This window comes from Rana temporaria, chromosome 6 (genome assembly GCF_905171775.1).
Source record: "Rana temporaria chromosome 6, aRanTem1.1, whole genome shotgun sequence".
NCBI classification, from domain to species: Eukaryota; Metazoa; Chordata; class Amphibia; order Anura; family Ranidae; genus Rana; species Rana temporaria.
Genome location: NC_053494.1, coordinates 137,689,234 through 137,711,155, shown reverse-complemented (window position 1 = coordinate 137,711,155; position 21,922 = coordinate 137,689,234). Strand labels below are relative to the sequence as shown.

The 21,922-nt window shown below is 40.4% G+C and overlaps 1 protein-coding gene across 16 annotated transcripts in view; it reads right to left on the bottom strand.

Moving 5' to 3' along the window:
• Positions 1-422: 422 nt before the first annotated feature.
• Positions 423-21,922, bottom strand: part of MAP2 (microtubule associated protein 2) — a 272,088-nt gene continuing 250,588 nt past the window's right edge. For 13 of the 16 annotated variants that reach the window (XM_040357425.1, XM_040357427.1, XM_040357439.1 and 10 more), the window contains 5 exons: positions 21,414-21,757; positions 17,730-17,822; positions 16,666-16,747; positions 10,225-10,337; positions 423-5,626 (listed from right to left, as the gene is read on the bottom strand). In XM_040357425.1, the coding sequence (XP_040213359.1) occupies positions 5,411-5,626; positions 10,225-10,337; positions 16,666-16,747; positions 17,730-17,822; positions 21,414-21,757 (848 nt within the window). In that variant the 3' untranslated portion in view covers positions 423-5,410. The remainder of the gene's footprint in view (positions 5,627-10,224; positions 10,338-16,665; positions 16,748-17,729; positions 17,823-21,413; positions 21,758-21,922) is intronic. The other 3 variants (XM_040357430.1, XM_040357432.1, XM_040357442.1) reach the window with 1 other exon arrangement.

Below are 21,922 nucleotides of genomic sequence, written 5' to 3'. Positions count from 1 at the left end.
CGTACCCAGTGTGAACCTGGGCTGAAGGTGAGTTTTAGCACAGAAAAAGTGCACAAGCATGAGCAGGGCCTAATAGAATTGTCTGAATTGCAAAACAGAATGAACTTAAAAAGCTTTTGGCAAGATTGGCACTCACAGCACCCTGATTTAAATGTTTTGTTATTTCTCACATGTCCCACGTTGTGCAATTATGATATTTAAACCAGAAAGATATAAAAGACACAATTAATGCTTCTAGGTATTAATTTATAAACTATTCAATTTATTTTTAAAATGCTACTAGTATAAGTACCTGAATTTGACTTGATATTAACCTTGTTCCAACCCTCATACTGCAGCACTGAGACTGTTAGAGGGAGGAGGGGGGCAAGGTAAAGTACACAGATGACTTCATCAACATTGCTGAGAATAAAGGAGAGGAATACAGACCATGACAAGCGGTTTATTTTGCAAAACAATCACTATACAGCAACAAATACAATTGCAAATTGGTTTGAAAAACATGAACTAACTACCACCAGCCATTCAATAAACACCTCCCTATTACAGGCTTCAAAGGTCTCAGGGAAATGCACAGGTTTCGCAAATCAAACCCCTCACAGCTCAGCACAGAAGTAATGCTCTGTTTTTTCTTTTCCATTGCTAAAGTTGAACATTTTTAACGTGACGGTTCACTTTGATGACGCAAATTACCTTGAAAATGTTTAAACAGATTTTATATAGTTATTATATGTGAAGACTATATAAAAATTAAGAATTTGATTGCATTTTATTGTGCAGCCATAGTACACCTCTACTCTAATCCAAGCTTTGAATGTGGACACATATACAAGGGCCTGTTGTGATTACCATAAACTATATCTGGTTGGTTACTTTGGGTTTCTCAGTTTTCAAAATCATCATAGTTTTGTGCAAGCCCTTTACTTAAAAGTTTGCTTGAATAATGTGTGTTATTGTTTCATTTGCCTGGTTATGGATTTCTGTTGTAGTATAAGATCTGTAGTATGTGGTCATAATGTATACAATATCAAATGCATAAAACCCAGCATTTTGCCAGGAACTTAAGTAACAAGGCTTTCAGGTAAATAGGAAAAAGTGCTAACTAGTAATGCCCAGTGCCAGACTGGGACAAATAATTATTCTGGCATTTAAAGCATTCTGGGTTTATGTTTGTGCATGGCTGAAGCTACATTTTTTACGTCCACTAAAGCATTAATGTTAGTGTAATAGTACAAGTGTACAGTATTACCCATGATCAATGCAGGTCACCTGACAGATACCAAAAGTATCAGATTTCTAATCCTGAACTATGGATGCCCACTATGATAAAATCTATTGACACCACTGACTTTTTCAAAAATTATTATAAAGAAATGTTCTCCATACAAAATATTTTCACTTGAGTTTTTGCTTAAGATTGCAGAATTATGGATAACCTAGTTACTGCTGGTCATTATAAAAAAACTGTATTTAGGTTTTGCTAAAGCACAGTAGCTACAAACACTTTTGAATTTTGAAAAACTAGGGGACTGTCAGATACAGAGCTGTCCAGTTCTTTTGCATTTTTATATTATATACATGTGGTCATGTATAGGTAACAAAAAAAGCCTGGGCTTAAGGTAAAAAATTCTGAAAGGAATGTATATGTTGCTCATTTTAACTTTAATCTTTAAGTTTAGGTTTCAAACAGAAATGTGATCTGCTTGCAGTAGGAAGTATTGGATTTTTTTAAGTTAGACTCTGTGATTAAAAAGCTCATCAAAGCCAAATAAATTAGCGTCCATCTATAGACCATCTCTTTTTTACTATTTCAGTCACTGAAGCCCTTTCCAGGCAATCAACTTTTTAAAATTCCCCCCAAAAATTACCTTCTTTTTTAAGTCAAATCTTCTTTCTCTACATTAGAATAGAAAATCTGAGAATAAGCAGGATATGCATGTCTCTCCCATGTGACTGGCAAGCTGGTATTTGAATTTCCCCACAGTAATGTGCCTGTGAAAAACAATTCACTGTTACACAGGCTGCAGGAGAAGACAGAATGGCTTTCCGATGATAGGCACGGCAAAGGCAGGCATTCAGCAGTAAAATTCTTTATAGCCTGCCCATTCCCTATGTCCTATTGTGGAAGCGCAGAGTGACAATGCATCAGTGATTCTACTGCAGTAGCAACAGCAGCGTTATCAACCCAAAAAATTATGTCAGGGTTCTACAGTTGAACTGGCCGGACCAACAGGTAAACTGTCTTGCAAATGACACTATGCAAAATGAAATCTACTTTTAGCCAAAGTTTTGCTTTAAGAAATTTGATATTTTAACAGACACTGTACAAGCTGTACTATATTCAGATGGCTTGTAAAACATCAGCTATTTGACTGTAGGAAAGCACATATAATGGTCACTTACAAATTAATTAGTGTACAGTGAAAGAAAACACCTGCAAAATATCAAGAAAAGCTGACCGCATGCAGGATATTTATAAGACTGGAGCAGTCAGCATGAGCACCTTTTTCTCTGAGCAAATGGGGAACATATTGCTCTAGAATGTACCCAACCCTATGAAATTGTACGTAAGTTGTAGAAACGCTTACATAGCACTTCATTTTAAATGCTACATAATTATTATTTTTTACATTTAAAGATGATACAGAACACTTTCACAAGCACTGCATACCGCTGAAGAAAGTTCAGTTCTACAAGGTTGCCTAGCCAAGTAGCCCTAATGACTTCCTTAGTTCAGTATCAGTGTATTTGATAAAGTGTTGACTGCTGCAGACTAGATACATGCCACAAATAATATGTAATGCCTATTTAAGAGCAATCAGCTTGGTTATGTTTAGTTATTAGTAAAATGATAAAACATTGCTGATGTTTTTTTTATCTTGCACTGATGATAGAACAGATTAGTACAGAGGCCTATAGCTCACCCATAATACATTAGGAGATGTAATGTCTGTTTTATATTATGGGAATTGTCTTATTAAACATCGTAAAATTGTGTTTTTTTTTAACTCTAAATATGCAACTTGTTCATTTATTTGAAATTTGCTGCAGGCAAGCTACCTCTAGACCACTCAAGGACTGCAGCTGACTCAGGTCACTGAGCACTGGTACAACTCGTCTACACTGTACACACTACTAGAGATATACACTACTTCTAAAGTAGTCCAGCAGCTGCTCATCTATAACAAAAATTATTGAACAAGTAAACTACTTGTGAAATATCCATGTGGACATCCTGACAGAAATACCAACATAAAAGACCCATTTGTCTATCTTGACAAGGCTTATAGCACTGAGTAAATTTAAGAGGGGGTAAAGTACATGTTACTGCGTATTCACAATTTCAGGATTCCTGGGCAAATGTCTGCTTTCTCTTCTACAAATAATTACCTGCTTCATCCGTGATTAATACTAATAAATGCTTTACTTTGACTTTAAAGTTTTAATAAGACTTTATTAGAATCTCTAGGTGACATCCTATCTAGTATCTTCAAAAATTATTATTGTGAATATAGAGCTCAAGTAGAACTGGACCTGCTTACAAAAAAAGCAATTCTGAATTTATACAACACTATTGCAAGACTGCCTGCTAGGCAAACTGATACCTACCAACATTCCATGTACATTAAATAATACTGATGGTAGATATGGATTATCAGTTTAAATTACATAGCAGCTTCTATCAGAATAAATAATTAAATAGTAGCCAATTACTCTTGGTAACTGTGGTAAAATAGAGTCATATTCCTTGGAAATTATATGCCGATATAACATACGTGTTTGAACTTGGGGCTATCAATTCTATAGTTCTCATACCCCCTTATTAAAGCCTCAGTAATGAGTGAGGTTACATTCTGACAGGTCACCACCTATAATATAGAAAAAAACGAATAGGCTGCACTAAAAAATTGTGAAACTCTAAAGACCTCACAATCCAAAATTAATACATCAGCCGTACTTTTGTTCAACTTTAGCAAGCAGAAAATCAAAATCATGCAATGCCTTCCTACTGAGTTTTTTTAAGTGAAAAAGAAAACAGGAACCTTCATGATTAAAAACCAATGCATACGGCAGCCCTTTCGAAATGAGGAGCAAGAGAAAAGCAAAATCATTGACAAAACCGCTCTCATTTTGGAGCATTCCAGCAAAAAAGGAATTCTAAGACAGCCAATGCTTCTTAAGAGCCCAAATGAGAACAACATCATGCTTAACAGCTTTTCTGCATTTTGTCTTTATTGTCTTAAATATATGTTGTTGTTTCCTTAATTTTTTTTTCTAGCTTTGTGTATTTTTTACATTGGAAAAAAGAGAAGCTTTCCTAACATTAAATTATGCCTACCTAAAACTGCTTTACCAAATGGTGCAACAGACACAGATACTGTGAGTAAGAAATGGAATCTTCAAGTATATGAAAAGGGTTTTGGGGATATGCATGAAAACATGGCCACAGAGAAATATATATACATCTAGATTAATAATACTGTATCAAACAGGTGGAAAAAAAGGTGTTGGAAATGTCTGCCTATGCACAAAGCTAAAATTTTCTGTTCATGGCCTAAGCTGCTCGAAAAGTCTGCAATGCACCATGTTACAAAGCAAAGCAGGCATTCTAGTAGCTAACAGACCATCAAATATACAGATACTAGTCAAAAAACAAGTGCTTTATTTACTGCTCCCTTACAACAGTGTTCCCCATAATCTTCCTCAAATTGGCTGCTTCCTCTGCCATTGAAATGGCACGACCAACTGCTTGCTAACAAGATTTTCTTTTAACGTCAAAATTGGTGTTTGCCTTCTTCTCTTAAACACACCTTGCTTGGTCTCTGACACAGCACAAAGCTTCAATGGGTTTATTAGCCTATGGGGACTGGGAATCTGATGGAACAAAGAGCTTAACCACTGTTTGAACTGAACAAGAAGATGAGCAACTGCTCTGACTGGACATGGCTCTTACGCAAACTTTGTTTGGGTGGCTGGCAGGCACATGTTGAAATTACACCGAGTATTTCAGGGCTCCATGCAAGACTAGTTAAGAGCAGTGATAACAACTTGGGTGATGCTTTGAGAATATCATATGTGACGTTTGGTCTTCAAATTCCAGTGTACAGTGATGAAGTATGACCAGACCTACCTGTCTACAGTTATCCTAAGATCATCACTTGCTGTCTGTAATATAATGGGTACATCTGGTATCTTCATGCGGAAAATCATGTATACAATGAAAGAACCTACAAGTGTATAGGTTTGGCATGAAGTGATATTTTGATATTTGCTTCTTTTGTGTTGAAGGATAAATAATGAATGTGACACCTGCTTTGAGCCCAAATCCTGCCAAGAGCTCATGCGTAAATATTTTTGTTATTAATATTACTTAATATTAACTTCATACACTGCTAAAGGTAGGACACATTCATAAGCCCTGTTTGGCCAGGGCTGCGGTAACATCTTCTGCTAGAGTAGCAAGCTGTGGGGATTCTAGCAGATTGATGCTTCCAGAGGATGACACATTGCTGAGACGCCGTGGAGAAGCCACACTGGACCTTCCTGGAGATTGTGTGATAATATCAGCTCCATGATCTACACGGGCCTTTGCCGCGTCACGGAAATTCAGTTTCTGGCTGTCTATCTGCAGAAGGAAAATAAAAGTGCAATATAAAGTGATAGAGATATTTTCTGCACAATTCATAAAGCATGTAGGTCAGCAATGTGAGTTGGAAAATGCTTTTCTATAAAGCAGTGCTCAATATTTATCTTTTGCTTACACAGTTCTAGCAATGTCTCAGGGCTGCTATCCAGGAACAACTGGAACAGTGACTTACTGATTAATGAAAAAGGAGTCTCTCAATATCATGCACTTATAAAACCCAGTATTTTGCCTATGATGCCTTGAAGAAGAATTCCAGAGAAAAACAGTTGTAAATATGACAAGTTTTTAGCTAATTTTCTTTGCCTGCTTTTTGTTTTTGGAAACATCACACGTAGTCCAAATTAGGTAAGTTCCAGATAAGAGATAACCCACCTCATGTACAATGCAGCTATAACCCGCCCCTTACCTCTAGCCAAACAGTAATTAGAGTCTTAAAGACTAGGTTTAGCTAAACATACAAACAGAAAGATCAGCACAAGCGACATAACTTACACGATGTGTCACTTGTGTTTATTCTTCTCCTTTCAGGCCTAGTACACACGAGAGGATTTATCCGTGGATACGGTCCAACGGACCGTTTCCACGGATAAATCCTCTCGAGGATTTTCGCGGATTTGGATCCGATGGAGTGTACTCACCATAGGATCGAAATCCACGCCGAAATCCCATCGCGATGACGCGTCGCGCCGTCGCCGTGATGATGACGCGGCGACGTGCGCGACGCGGTCATATAAGGAATTCCACGCATGCGTCGAATCATTACGACGCATGCGGGGGATCCATTCGGACGGATTGATCCGGTGAGTCTGTACAGACCAGCGGATCAATCCATTGGGATGGATTCAAGCGGATAGATTTGAAAGCATGTCTTCAAATTTTTATCTGCTTGAAATCCATCCCAGGGGAAAAAAAATCAGCGGAAACAGATCCGCTGGGTTGTACACACCAGCGGATCTATCCTCTGGAACTGATCCGCAGATCAATTCCAGCGGATAGATCCTCTCGTGTGTACTTGGCCTCAGTAGAACTCTTCTTCTGTCCTACCCTTCCCACACCCCTTCACTGTGATTTTCCAGTGCAGCCAAGGCCAATACAGCTAAAGGGCGGTCAGGAGCCCTCATCAAGGGAGCTTGACTATGCCTGCTGTTTCCTGCCAGATCTGTAATTTATAGAAACTATACTACAGCTTCTATGAATGACACAAGATCTCTAAATGGGGAAGAATGAATGATTGATAGCTTCACTCCCTACATTCAGAGATTATATGTCATTCATAGAGGTTGTAGTATGGCTTCTAGCAATGGCAGATCTGGCAAGAAAGGACAGGCATGTTCAAGCTCTCTTGATGAGAGGAGCTCCTGACAGCCCCTTAGCTGCATTAACTCCCGCTAAACAGGCAGAGCATAGAGGGGGATGGGGGGAACCAGAGGAAGATTTATACTTAAAGAGAAGAATCAACAAAAGGGACACATCATATTAACTTTAAGGTATGCCCCTTATGGGGATTTTTCTATTTTGATTGTTAGATAAACTTAGGTTTTAAAGCAAAACTAAAGCCACTGATTTTAACCATCACAGTTACTTGGCTGCTTAAGTCAGCTCTCAAATGAACTGTCAAGCCATCACATGGCTGGTATCATAGCTTATCACATGTGCAGAACCATGGCAACTGCAGATGAAACAGAGGTTGAGATGGCAGCTTACTTGTCTGTAAAGGATAGAAGTATTTAGTTCCGCTGACTATGGTAAGCTGATTTGAAAGTGCACTAACCTCATATTATGTAAGTGTACTGCTGTTTGTATCCCAATTACAGTTTTATTTTAAAGGAGAGGTACACAAGAAGTCTCACTTACATTGCTATAAAACCTCAAGTATACCCTGTTCTGACATTCTTATGCAAAGTTGGGTTTACAGTGACAAGGTACCTAAGGCTACATTGGAGGAAACAGACACATAGAGGTTGATTTAGTAAAATAAATTGACTGTTCACTGTATAAGGGAATTTTCCTTTAGCTTAGTGAATGAGGTGACTTCTATCATCAAATCATGTGAAGGAGAAAATACATTATTTTTCCTTACTTGTGATTGGTTATTGTTTGCAAAGTGAATTTTTACCAAATTCACTAGGCTGAACACGACCGTTTTTCATGAAGGGAAAAATTCAATTTTTTAAATTGGTCATTAACCTCCCTGGCGGTATGATTCTTTCAGAAAAAACATGCTAAAAGCGGTACCATTATTTGCAAGGAAATTTGGCGTTTTATATTGTAGGTCTGTAATTTTTAGAAATAACTCACTTAAATCTGACCAAACAAGATTCTAATAGGCATCCCGTGTATTACATTTTTTTAAAAACAAAATTAGAAATTATAATATAATAAATAATTATAAATAATTATAACAAATAATAATATAATTATAATAAAAATTATTCAATAATGTAATCAAATCAAAATCACTGAAATTTGCTCAGTTGCAGAATTGTCGCTGTCATTACTTTTATTTTTTTATGACGAATTTCCCCACAAATCGCTATCGCACAATTCTGCAAGTGATTATAATTTATTATCGCTGTTTTTTAGCTGATCTAAAACTATTTTTGACATAAAGGGACACTTTTGGTTGCTATGGACAATCTACAGTTTGCAGGGAGAAAAAAAGGTTTTTATTATATAAAATGACATGCAGGACACTGGGCAGACCACTAGGGACAGGGGGGGTGTGTTTTTTTTACATACAGTACTGTAATCTATAAGATTACAGTATACTGTGTGTATAGTGTTTGTTTACGTTTTTGAATTTGGCGCCGTTCTCCGTCCCCGTGCGTCGTAACGTCGCAGGGAACGGAGATCGGCGTCACACGGAGGCACTGTGTGAATCGAGCGAGGTCCCGCTCGCTCACACAGCGCGGTGGCATCGCTGGATCCAGGGACAAGGTAAGTAAAAAGTGCCTGTGGATCTAGCGAGGCAAGCCCGTGACTGACACGGGGTTACCGATAGTAGCAAGAAAATCTAACCCCGTGTCAGTCTCGGGAAGACCGCCAGGGAGGTTAAAAACGATCAGAGCATTTTTCTCAGCGTGGAAAATGGGCATTAAAAATTTAGAACATGCTCTAATTTTTCTCGTCATTTTTCACGTCGTGAAAAACGGTCGTGTGTAGGCTTTAACGTTGTAAAAAAAGCGTGCATGCTCAGAAGCAAGTTATGAGACGGGAGCACTCATTCTGGTAAAACTAGCATTTGTAATGGAGATAGCAAATTTGTCACGCTGTAACAGACTGAAAAGCACAAAGACTGAAAAGCGCGAATTGTCTCTCATCAAACTTTTACTAACACAAAATCAGAAAAAGCCGCCCAAAGGGTGGCGCCATTCGAATGGAACTTCCCCTTTATAGTGCCATCGTACGTGTTGTATGTCACCGCAATTTGCCCTTCAGCATTTTTTTTCATGATCGTGGGCAGGCTTGACAAGAATCACGTCGAGAAAAACATAGTTTTTTCCATGACATTAAAAACGGTTGTGTGTATTTATTATCATTAGAGAAAATTCCCTTTCAAATGAAACATGCCTATTTAGACTACAGCAAATCAACGACACAAAATAATTGTTTTCAGCAGTAGCATATGTACTTGTTGGTACTGCAAAGGGGCTAGAAATTAGTAAAAAAAAAAAAAAAAACGTCTTTGCAAACACTACTGAAATGTTTTAAGAGGTACCACTTTACTAAGATAACTTATCTTTTCATTATCATTGCATATAAAGTAACACATGCTATGGGCTCTAACCTATTTTTTTGTATGTAACCTACATCACTTGTGAGACCACTAACAGAGAATGTTTTCTGCTAAGTTCACAAAGTGAAATAATAAATCTTGTTCTTATTTTTTATTTTGTATATTTAGATTAGTAAGGCCCATAATAAATGCTGCTAGAATGAATACTTCTCCAACTGCATAAGTTACATCTATCAGCAAGTATATAGAATTATCTTTAATAATCTATATACCACTTCCCTTAAGCTTACATATTAAATTTACCAACGCCAGGTCTACTGCTTGTATGCTGTAGTTATCTAAAGATTTCTACTTGCCCACTTAACAGGATGCCTCTGGAATGCTTCCAGGATTGTGAAATGCCCTAGCATACTTGAGTTGTACCAGTTTTGTCAGGTTACGTGGCTTCTTCTTAGGCCCCGTACACACGTCCGAGGAACTCGACGGGCAAAACACATCGTTTTGCTCGTCGAGTTCCTTGTGAAGCCGCCGAGGATCTCGGCGAGCCAAGTTTCCTCATTGACTAACGAGGAAACAGAGAACATGTTCTCTATTTGGCCCGACGAGATCCTCGTCGGCTTCCTCGGCCAAAAGTGTACACACCACCGGGTTTCTCGGCAGAATACGGCTCCGATCGAGTTTCTGGCTGAATTCTGCCGAGAAACTCGGTCGTGTGTACGGGGCCTTAAACTTTAAACTCCAACTCCTTTCCATCAGAATAGTTTTATTTTGTTGTTGTTTATAATTCAAGTGATTTACACAACATATTATACTAAAATGCTAATATAATCTGTTCTTTTACCTTTATATTGCCCCCTCCGGGAATATGATGGGCATTATCTAGAGAGCCAATCTTTGCCTGGGCCTTCTCCTTGAAGTCTAGTTTAACACTCTCAATCCTCACGTTTCCACCACCTGCAACAAGAACAATCATAAGACTAGGTGATAAGATACAGACACTAAGGAGACACTTCTCTTGCTAAAAGCAAATTTTGTTTGCTTTTAACAAAAAGCTTCCCTCCAAAGGAGGAAAAACAGTGCGCTACTAATGAATAAAAATAATAATGAAAAAGGACCACACGTGTATGTGGAAAAAAGCTGCCAGTACCAATACTCTAAGATACCCAAAGTAAGAACAAAATATAAAAACAAGGTACAGCGCTGTGCATATGATAAAAATCAAATGAATCAGCATACATGTGATAATAATTGATCAGCATACATGTGACATGATAGATTGCATGTGGAAAATGAAAACAACGTCCAAAAATATTGATCCACAGAAATAAATAAAAGTGAAGTTCATATAGAGTGATCTGTAGCAAAAATGAAAATTCGTATGAACAGAATTCCACCACCAAAAGGACACCAACTCGTGTATCGTAGTCTCCTTACCACAAATGTATGACCACCATTATAGTGGTCATAACAGCCGCAGGGATATTTAAAGTCTTCCCGGGCAGACTGTATCCAGGTGAGTGTGCTGAAGGAACCAATCCAAAATAATCTCGCTCCAATGGGTGTATACCGGATTCAAACTCTCATGAAATAAGAAATAAGGGGGAACCCCATAGTGTAATACCGTAATGAAAAGCGGGTTTATTAAAGAATAAAGTTGCACTTACAATTATAAAGGCAATCAAGCACGGTGTATATGAAAAGAAGCGGCGTCTCCTCTGAGCCGTCTCCCATCTGCTGAGCTCCGTGTAGCGTCACGCTACACGGAGCTCAGCAGATGGGAGACGGCTCAGAGGAGACGCCGCTTCTTTTCATATACACCGCGCTTGATTGCCTTTATAATTGTAAGTGCAACTTTATTCTTTAATAAACCCGCTTTTCATGATACCGGGTATCCCTGTTCCGGCACTGTGACTTGCTGGAGCAGCAATGACGTCACTCCCGCACATCATGCCGTTAGTAGCGGCACGCTCAGTGCGCCTGCACGCCGTTGTCTAGGATGCATTCGCCGTAGACATCGGTGCTGTCTTTCTTGGAAAAATCTCCTTAACTGTGTAGGTTAAAGTGGGGCTTCACCCAAAAATAAACTTTCTTACATTAGCTACATCCCTCCAGCATACTTCTAACATCTGCAGTATGCTGGTTTTTTTTGTACTTATCGTTATACGAGCCCTTGTTATCCGGCTCAGAGCGGGGGATTACTTCCGGGTATAGGCGTTCCTAAGCGAAGAGGAGTTGATTGACGGCTGCTAAAGCGCGTCACGCCTTCCAAAAATACCCGAAGTCACACTCGGGTGTTTGCGGCGCCTGCGCAGTCAGCTCTACACGGCCGGCGCAGGCGCCGTAAACGCCCGAGTGTGACTTTGGTTTTTTTCGGAAAGCGTGACGTGCCTTAGCAGCCGTCAATCAACTCCTCTTCGCTTAGAAACGCCCATTCCCCGCAGGATTCCCAGCTCGGATAACAAAGGCTCATATAACGATAAGTACAAGAAAAAAAAAACAGCATACTGCAGATGTTAGCAGTATGCTACAGCTAATGTCAAAAAGTGGATTTTTGGGTGAACCTCCGCTTTAAGGAGATATTTCTTAGACCTACATGTAAGCCTTAATCTAGGCTTCCCTGTAGGTCAAAGTGGTCTGTAAGGGTTTACAACCACTTTAAATAACAATTTTTTAACAAAATTCTACTACTATATAGCCAGCTTAAGACCAAATTCAGAATTTATAGTGCAAAAAATAAAAACCGCAGAGGTGATCAAATAACACAAAAAGAAAGCTATATTTGTGGGGAAAAAAAGGATACAAATTTTGTTTGGGTACAGCATCACACGACCGCACAATTGTCAGTTGTCAATTGTCAAGCGACGCATTGACACTTGTAAAAAGTGCTCTGGTCAGGAAGGGGGTAAAATCTTCCGGGGCTGAAGCGGTTAAAGCAAGTCGTCACAGTAAACTCCTATATACATTTTTTGGGTCAGGGAAACAGAAAGCATGGGCTCTATTATGAATGTAATATCTGGAGTTATCGTTAAAAAGGAATGAACTAGAGAAGGTCCCAGATTAGCATGTAGAAGCTTATTATCTTGACTAGCTCAGTGATACTTGTTTTTGGAACTGGTTTCCAGTGGGATTTTATTAAAATGTAATAAATACAAAACAAACTGCAATGTGTTTTTTTAAACTGCTAAGTAGCAGTCGTCAAGATTTCTGCTCTTAATCCTATTCAGTATATGTCAGTAAGCCCGCCAACTGTCTTTCAAACAAAATTCCTCCAACACACAGATCAAATGTCAGATGTCAGATACTGATCTTGTGATCTGTCAGTCATGTAAATGCTTATCTCATCTTCTGGTAGGAATCAATGAGCAAAATAAACTGGTCTCCTGTGGCCACTTTAAATACAGCTCTGTTTTATTGGTTCATACATATCATCATTACTCTCTGTCTTACTATAAAACCACATTGGGGTTTCAAGTTTTAGAACCACCTTACTATTCAAATGACTAGTTTATTCAATGTTTCCAAAAATGATTTTTAAGCATGTCTGAAAACGGATTTTTTTTTTAAACAGACAAGACTCCTGGGCTTGGAAGTACCCACAAGTTGCAATTATTGCTTGAGATACTTGTAATGTCCCTAATCCTCTTTCTGTGTAAACAACACAAATGATCCAACTTTGCAACAATGTTTCATTAACAAGCCCATCCACTACTTAACAGAAAGTATGGAGATTCTGGGTCGTTAGCACTTGTTTTTATTTTCTTGAACAATATTTGCCTATATTGTGAAACAAGTACTGGCTGAAGCAGAGATCTGGTCTGATGGATATGTTTATCCACATGTAAGATCTCCAAAATGTAGAGTTTATGCACATATTATTTTCTTTAAAACTACACAAATGATTTCAGTAAATATATGCCACTTTATTAGGTACACCTTGCTAGTACCGTGTTGGACCCCCTTTTTCCTTCAGAACTACCTTAAAGCGGAGCTCCACCCTAAAGTGGAACTTCCGCTCATCGGAACCTTCCCCCCCTCCGGTGTCACATTTGACACCTTTCAGGGGGTAGGGGGTGCAGATAAATGTCTAAAGACAGGTATTTGCACCCACTTCCGGCCACACAGTCTGCGGGTAGACTGCGGGCAGGACGTCAGACCCCGTCCCCCCCGTTGTGTTCTGGGAAACACACGGCTCCCAGAACACAGCGGGAACCAGTGAGTGCGGCGCACACGACGCGCCATAGGGAACCGGGCAGTGAAGCCGCAATGCTTCACTTCCTGGTTCCGTCACCGAGGATGGCGGTGGGGGCAGCGGAGTGACGAGCGATCGCTCGTCCTTTGCTGCCGACGGCGCTGGACTCCAGGACAGGTAAGTGTCCAAATATTAAAAGTCAGCAGCTGCAGTATTTGTAGCTGCTGGCTTTTAATATTTTTTTCGGCGGAGATCCGATTTAATTATTTGTGCCATAGATTTAACGAAGTTGTTGGAAACATTCCTCAGAGATTTTGGTCCATATTGACATGATAGCGTCTCATAGTTGCTGCAGATTTGTTGGCTGCACATCCGTGATGCAAATCTCCCTTTCCACGACACCCCATAGGTGCTCTATTGGATTGAGATCTGGTGACTGTGAAGGCCATTGGAGTACAGTGAACACTGCCACGTTCAAGAATCCAGTTTGACATGATTTGAGCTTTGTAACATGGTGCTTCCTATCCTAATCCTTTGCTGTAAGTAGCCATCCGAAGATGGGTACACTGTAGTCATAAAGGGATGGACATGGTCAGCAACAATACTCAGGTAGGCTGTGGAGTTCAATTGGTACTAAGGGATACAAGTGTGCCAAGAAAATATCCCCAACACCATTACACCTCCACCACCAGCCTGAACCGTGGATACAAGTCAGGATGGATCTATGATTTCATGTTGTTTACGCCAAACCATCTGAATGTTGCAGCTTAAATCGAGACATATGAGACCAGGCAACATTTTTCCAATATTATTTTGTTAAATTTTAGTGAGCCTGTGCAAATTGTACAAATTGTACAAGTCCCATAATGCCTCTTCCTGTGGGAGTTATGCTGTCAGCCTTGCAATGCCTCATGGGATTTGTAGTTTTGCAACAGCTGGAGAGCCGCCATTTTGAGACCCCTGATCTAGAACCAGTCTGCCTATTCTCCTCTGACATCAACCAGGCATTTTCATCCACACAATTGCCGCTCACTGGATATTTTCTCTTTTTTGGACCATTCTCTGCAAACTCTAGAGATTGTTTCCCTGAAAATCCCAGTAGATCAGCAGTTTTTGAAATACTCAGACCAGCCCGTCTCGACCAACAACCATGCCACATTCAAAGTCACTTAAATCCCCTTTCTTCCCAATTCTGATGCTCGATTTAAACTTTAGAAAGTTGTCGTCACCACATATAGATGCCTAAATGTTTTGATTGGCTGCAATTTGATTGGCCGGTTAGAAATTTGTGTTACCAAGCAATTGAACAGGTGTAACTAATAAAGTGACCGGTGAGTGTAAATCTTCAGTGTTTACTTATCTCTCTCCAACGCTCTAAATGTTGTTTCTTTCTGGTGCTTTGCTCCTCTGTTATCAGCATGAGTCACTTCTGAGAAGTTTTCCCGACACATGAAATAAATTTGTATCAGGATGGAAAGCTCAGAACGAAGCTTGTCTATTCACAACACCATTATTCTGCTGTGTGGAGGGGTGTGTGTTCCTTTCCTCCAATTAGCTCTCACGCACTGTAACTGCAGTCTCTCTGCCCTCTTCTCTGTGCTGCTGACAGATGAAGAGAGATTGTTAACACAATCTGCACTTTTGAAAGGGTGTAGAGAAGGGGAGACTGCAGATAAAGAAGTAAAACCTATGTAGGAGGATTTGTTTAATCTCTGTGTATTATCTGAGGCTGTTCACTTCACTGGGTATATGTGAGGGTTTACAACCACTTTAAGTGTTTTGTTTAGCCACAAGTCAAAATTCCTACCAGCTGAACAGAATTTGTTTTTATAAAACTGCTGATCACTGCATTGTAATGTGTCTACTAACACAGCTTTCTGAAGTCTCAAAAAAGACATCTCCCCATCTGCTAATGAGATAAATCATCAGGGAGGGAACCAGGAACCAAGCATGTTGCCAGTATGATGACTGATTGACAAGCTATTCACTGACTTTAACTTCTTTTTAGAACCAGTAACTCTAAAGCATTTTCAGTTACCAACAAAAAAGGGATTCATATAGATCTGGAGTATCATCTTTATGTAATTTTCATGAGAAGAAGCCCAAGGGGTAAATACGATTATGGTAGTAAGCAAAACAGCATGAACATTTATAGGTAAAGTTGATCCAGGGTAAATCCGATTGCCTCTCAGGGGATCAGGAAGGAATTTTTTCCCCTGCTGTAGCAAATTGGATCATGCTCTGCTGTTTTTTTTGCCTTCCTCTGGATCAACTGTGGGTATGGAGTTGGGTGTATGGGATTGTATTGTGTTTTTTATCATGCTGCTGTTTTTTTTGCCTTCCTCTGGATCAACTGTGGGTATGGAGTTGGGTGTATGGGATTGTATTGTGTTTTTTAACATTGGACAGGCCCCCATCAGGGCCTGTTATGCCGCATACACACGATCGGTTCGTCTGATGAAAACGGTCTGATGGACCGTTTTCATCAGACGAACCGATCGTGTGTGGGCCCCATCATTTTTTTCCCATCGGTGAAAAAACTTAGAACCTGTTTTAAAATTATCTGATGGTTAAAAAAACGATAGAAAAAAACGATTGTCTGTGGGGAAATCCATTGGTTAAAATTAACGCATGCTCAGAATCAAGTCGACGCATGCTCGGAAGCATTGGACTTCATTTTTCTCAGCACGTCGTTGTGTTTAACGTCACCGCGTTCTGACACGATCAGTCTTTTAACTGATGGTGTGTAGGCAAGACTGATGAAAGTCAGCTTCATCGGATATCTGATGTGAAAATCCATCAGACCGTTTTCATCGGATGAACCGATCGTGTGTACAGGGCATTAGATGTTTTATCATGTGCAATGAACTTTGCTGAATGTTTGGAAATAATACTAAAACGCCACACCCAATATTCTAATTACGGTAGTTAGGTGGTGAACATTAAAATTGTGTAAAATCTCCAAGAACTCTGAATAATATTTGGTCAAGGATTTGGTGAGCTTTATATACAAAGAAATATGAACAAACCATTATATGATTTACACATATGGAGGGTTAGTTAGCATGTTAATATTATTACAATTGTGTTTACCTGGCCTGTGGCGTATGTTCCTTAGAGATCCACACTTGGATGTGATATGGCTAAGGTCAATCTTCTTAGTTACAATGTGGATCTGCAAAAAACGCATAATATTATAAAATATAGAGAATATACAAACCCTTCACCAGAAAAGTTGTTGAGGAAGCTGGAAAAGAGCTTTTGTAAAAGATGTTTCATGCTTCAAAGGCAGTGAGGATAGACAGGTCAGTGGTGCAGCAAGCATCTACTGCAGGTAACACTTGCTACTATAATCAAAAAACATTAGTAAAGCACCAAGGAGTGGTTAAGTTCAAGCAGCCAAAATGGATGGTCACAGCTGGGCTCTAGTTGTATGCTCATTGGGATTTATTGTCCTGTATTAATTTTATTTTAATCTTTAATTTTATTTGCAATCAAGCCAATAAAATAGTTGTTGCTGCTACAACATTTTTTGCAGACACAGTTTGGTTGATCTACTGTGCCTATTATAAAAAAAATTACGTTCCAGGTATTTTAATATCTCTATCACATGATATTATCACCATGCTGCCTGAAATGTGCTGAGTGTGCCAAATACTGCCCAAAGCTGCCCAACACAGAGATAAATGTTGAAAAAAGGGCATAAGCTAAGTTTACAAGAAGACATCTATAGTACTTAACCTGCAAAGTGGTATCCATTACACTAACTAAGCACTATAACAACTATCCTGGTAGTGTTGGACTCCAGAGAAAAGGCTTTTGCTTGGCCAAGTAGAGCCCATGACAAGAGCAAGAATCGAGATCTTTTGGCTCTGGATGCTCATTTGCAGACATAGGACACAAATGTTTTGTCCTACAAGTACTGGATCCCATTGGTTTTATATTACTAAACTATGTGGCACCAGATTAGCTGCTCAAGTGAACAAAGCTCTGGGAATTTGTTACAGAAGTGAACATTCAGTAGACAGACACATAGAACAGACCAAGTGCTGACAGGTTAGGTGAGGCACAGATGAGGGTAGAACCTTTGAGGATCTTGCAAGGAGCACCAAGGAAGTGGCGGAGGAGATCCCATCATAAAATGTGCCCTTACTTACTTGACCTCCCCCAGCACTATGACTGATGTTATCCTTGGAGCCACAACGAGATTGAGTAGCACTAAAATCAATCTTCTCACTTAAGATCTTAACCTAAAAGGAATAGGAGGCAGAGTAAGTGTGCCCAAGTGATATAACAAAGCTCTGAAAACTATGCTGCTACTGTACCTTATATCTTTGTGACTTAGGGCCCTTTCACACGCACGGACAAACGGTCCGTTTATTACAAGTCCGTTTACGGACTTGTAATGTATCCCTATGGGATTGCAGACGTTAGCGGATGATGCATCCGCTAACGTCCGCAACCATCCGCGTCCGCAAAGATCCGCTTTTGCGGACGGAAGAAAACCCTATTTTTCTTCCGTCCGGAGGAACGGATGAATACGGACACACGGTCCGTATTCATTCGAATCCCCATAGGGGAGAGCGGAGGAGAGACAGGGCGGTCTCTGCAATGTGTGCGGGGACCGCCCTGTCCGACGACAGCTCAGCGGGGATTAACGGAGGAATCCCCGCTGAGCCAAACGGGCTAACGGAGCGGATCAATACGGATCCGCTCCGTGTGAAAGAGCCCTAAGAGTTTTTTTTGCATTGCAGGTCAGTGCAAATAATAATACAAATGTTACGCTTTGATGACTGTAAAAACATAATCATTATGAATCCTCTGAAAACAGCCTATTCAATGAGAATAAATAGGTAAAACTGCATCTAATGTGTTACTAAACCCACCCCAGTAAAATCAATGGGGCAGATTCTCGTAGATCGCCGCATCTCTGCGGCGGCGTAACGTATCTCATTTACGTTACGCCGCCGCAAGTGTTACGGGCAAGTGCTTGATTCACAAAGCACTTGCCTGTAAAGTTGCGGCGGCGTAGCCTAAATCCCCTGGCGCAAGCCCGCCTAATTCAAATGATCCGGGTAGGGGGCGTGGATCATTTAAATTAGGCGCGTTCCCGTGCCGAACGTACTGCGCATGCGCCGTCCCTAAAATTTCCCGACGTGCATTGCGCTAAATGACTTCGCAAGGACGTCATTGGTTTAGACGTGAACGTAAATGGCGTCCAGCCCCATTCACGGACGACTTACGTAAACGACGTAAATTTCTAAATTTCGACGCGGGAATGACGGCCATACTTAACATTGGTTGCCCCTCATATAGCAGGGGCAACTTTACGCGTCGCAAATCTAACGTAAACGTTGTATCTTCACTGCGTCGACCGCGCGTACGTTCGGGAATTCGCATATTTTGCTAATTTGCATACTCGATCGGGAAAACGATGGAGGCGACACCTAGTGGCGAAAAAAAAAATTGCACTTAAGATCCGACAGCGTAAGAGCCTTACGCCTATCGGATCTAATGGTTATCTATGCGTAACTGATTCTAAGAATCAGTCGCATAGATACGACGGCCCAGATTAGGACTTACGACGGCGCACATTGCGTAGCGCCGTCGTAAGCCCTTTGAGAATCTGGGCCAGTGTGTCTATGCAGTAAAGCATGCTTGTTACACTCACTGTGGAACCTAAGGGGTTTATCATCTGCATTGTGTAAAAAGGCTGTTTGATCCTGTCTTTTCTGATCCTCTCCTCCTTCCACTGTCCCCACTATATTTCCTGATAATACAGCCAGGGGACAGGCTACACATGCTCAGTTTGGTGTATATTGCTAGAGTTTTTTTTTTTTTCTTAGGAGGATGCATGTGATCAGCACAGGGCCATCAGGACTGTCCAAATAAAGTGTCAGGGGTTCTGGATCCTGATAGGACAGTCAGTGCAGAATAAAAATTCCTCCTACAGGCTTTAACTGGACACTCATAGAAGTCACAAGACTGCCTTTATACTGCTGATGAGAAAAGGTATTTAGCAGTTTATATTTACTAAAATAATTGCATTTTCCATGTTCTGTGTACTGTGGGAGACCAGCTATAGTGAATGCAGGGTCCTGGGTTTAGTAACACTTTACACTTAAATAAATAACATATACTACTCTCTATACTTGAACAATGCCACTCCAGACAATCTTTTTCAATTAGTCATGCTGGATATGCAAACTATTATTAAACTAGCAAGATTGTCAGGCCAGTAATCTGGTTATTGGATTTGGACTATACTATATTACTAAGTATATTTTCTTGCATGAGTACATTTAATCACTGTTAACAGGAAGTAAAAAGTGAGGTTTTACGGATTCTAGGAAATTGTTTATTGTTGGTTCCTGTTGAGAAAGCAAAAAATGATTTTATAAGCTGAAAGTAATTTAATAGGATGCCGTTCCACTATAATAAAGTAGATGTAAACACTAACCAAATAATTTTAGTTTGCTATGGTTTGTGTGCCATAAACAATTGCCAGTTTTGTAAATATATGCAATTTTCATATTTTTTCATTCTTTGTTGCATAACAGCATGTTTTATCTGCAGCCTTTTTCTGTCTACAAACATGCACTCTGGCAACTGCTCATTTCTCAGAGAAAATTTCCAGATAATGACAACATTGGGCCATGTGCGTTCAATGTGCAAAGCTGTATTTGGTCTGCAAAAGGAGATTGTGTGACAGGTTGACAATGCAAGAGAACAACTGAAAGACAGGGACAGAGCATTGTCACTCTATAACAGGGACTGCATGCACAAGGACTTTCATGGCAGTGGCACTGGGTATTATCTTAAAGAAAGCTGTAGATTTAGCAATATTAAAATGTATTTTTAAATTGCAATCGTGTCTTAAAGACTATATGAGATTTTAAAGGAGAAGTATGGCCAAATCTCTTTTGGCCGTACCTCTCATGTGAGTGCATTTAGTTCTGCACTCCTGTGACCCTGATTTAGCTAACAGTGGACTTTATGTCACAGAGCCAGTCCAGGCTCTGCAGGGATCCTGACAATAATGCCTGGATCTGCCCAGATGCCTGACCAGCTGCTGGCTCAGCCTCTCAGTGTGCTGCTGAGAGCTTAGGCCAGCCACTCCTGCACGCTCCACAGTCCAGTGCTCCAGTGAATGCTGGAGGGGCAGAGCCTTGACAGTGACTGCTCAGAGTGGACCCGAGAACTCAGTGATCTGCGGTATTTTATTGCTCAGTTCTCAGTGTAGAGACGGCAGGGGACAGCTGCAGCAATTAATCGATGCTGCAGCCATCTAGGTGAGTATGTATGTTTGTTTGCTTTATTTAATTCCCTCGCGTTTCTTTTAGGCCCCTTTCACACTGGGCGGGAGGTGCGGTGGTGGTAAAGCGCCGCTATTTTTATCTGCGATATCCTGTCAGAATTGCGGCGCTATTTGGCCGCTAGCGGTGCAGTTTTAACCCCCGCTAGAGGCTGTAAAAGGGTAAATACCTCCCCCGCAATGTGCCTCTGCTTTCAATGGGAAGGAGCAGTGGGGGAGCGGTAAACACACCGCTCCTCTCACCGCTCCTCTCACCACTCCTCTCACCGCTCCTCTCACCGCTCCAAAGATGCTGCTAGCAGGACTTTTGGAGAGGTCCTGCTATCGCACCGCTCCAGTGTGAAAACCCTTGGGCTTTCAAACTGGAGAAACAACAGCCGCTGTTTAGGGTCGGTTTGTAGGCACTATTTTTAGCGCAATAGCGCCTGCAAACCGCTTCAGTGTGAAAGGGGCCTTAATGATTGTGTTTACATTTCCCTTTATGGTGTTAACACAGTATTTTGGTCTACAGAATAGAAGCTTTTACCTGTCCTCCTTTAGGCTGATACCTAATGTTGTCTGTGGATCCAATCTTAGACTTGATATTCTTCAGGTCAGGTAGTGGCAGGTTCATTACACGCATTTGTTTCAATGTGGCTGGGGATTTGGGAGGTGTTCGAAGAATAGCCACTTTCTTATCTGAATGAACGTACATGGCAGATTTTGGAGTTCCTGGAGTGCGTGGTGTGCGTGAATAACTTGGTGTTCCTGGTGTGCCTGGAGTTCTTGAAGCATAGCTTGGTGGTGTTCCTGGAGTAATAGCTGTAGATCCAGGTGTGGTTGGTGTAGATGTTCCACTCTTTCCTGTTCGACTCCAGATTGGCTCAGATCCTGAATAAAGATTGGACACAGTCTGGGCAATGGTTCTAATTTCTATCAGTAACTAAACATTAAAAAGTTTATTAAGACTTATGAAGTTCATCTTAGATGGTAATGAACAATTCTAAATCCTTATTACAGGAGCTTTTAAGAAAAGTACTAGGAAGGAATGTTTTA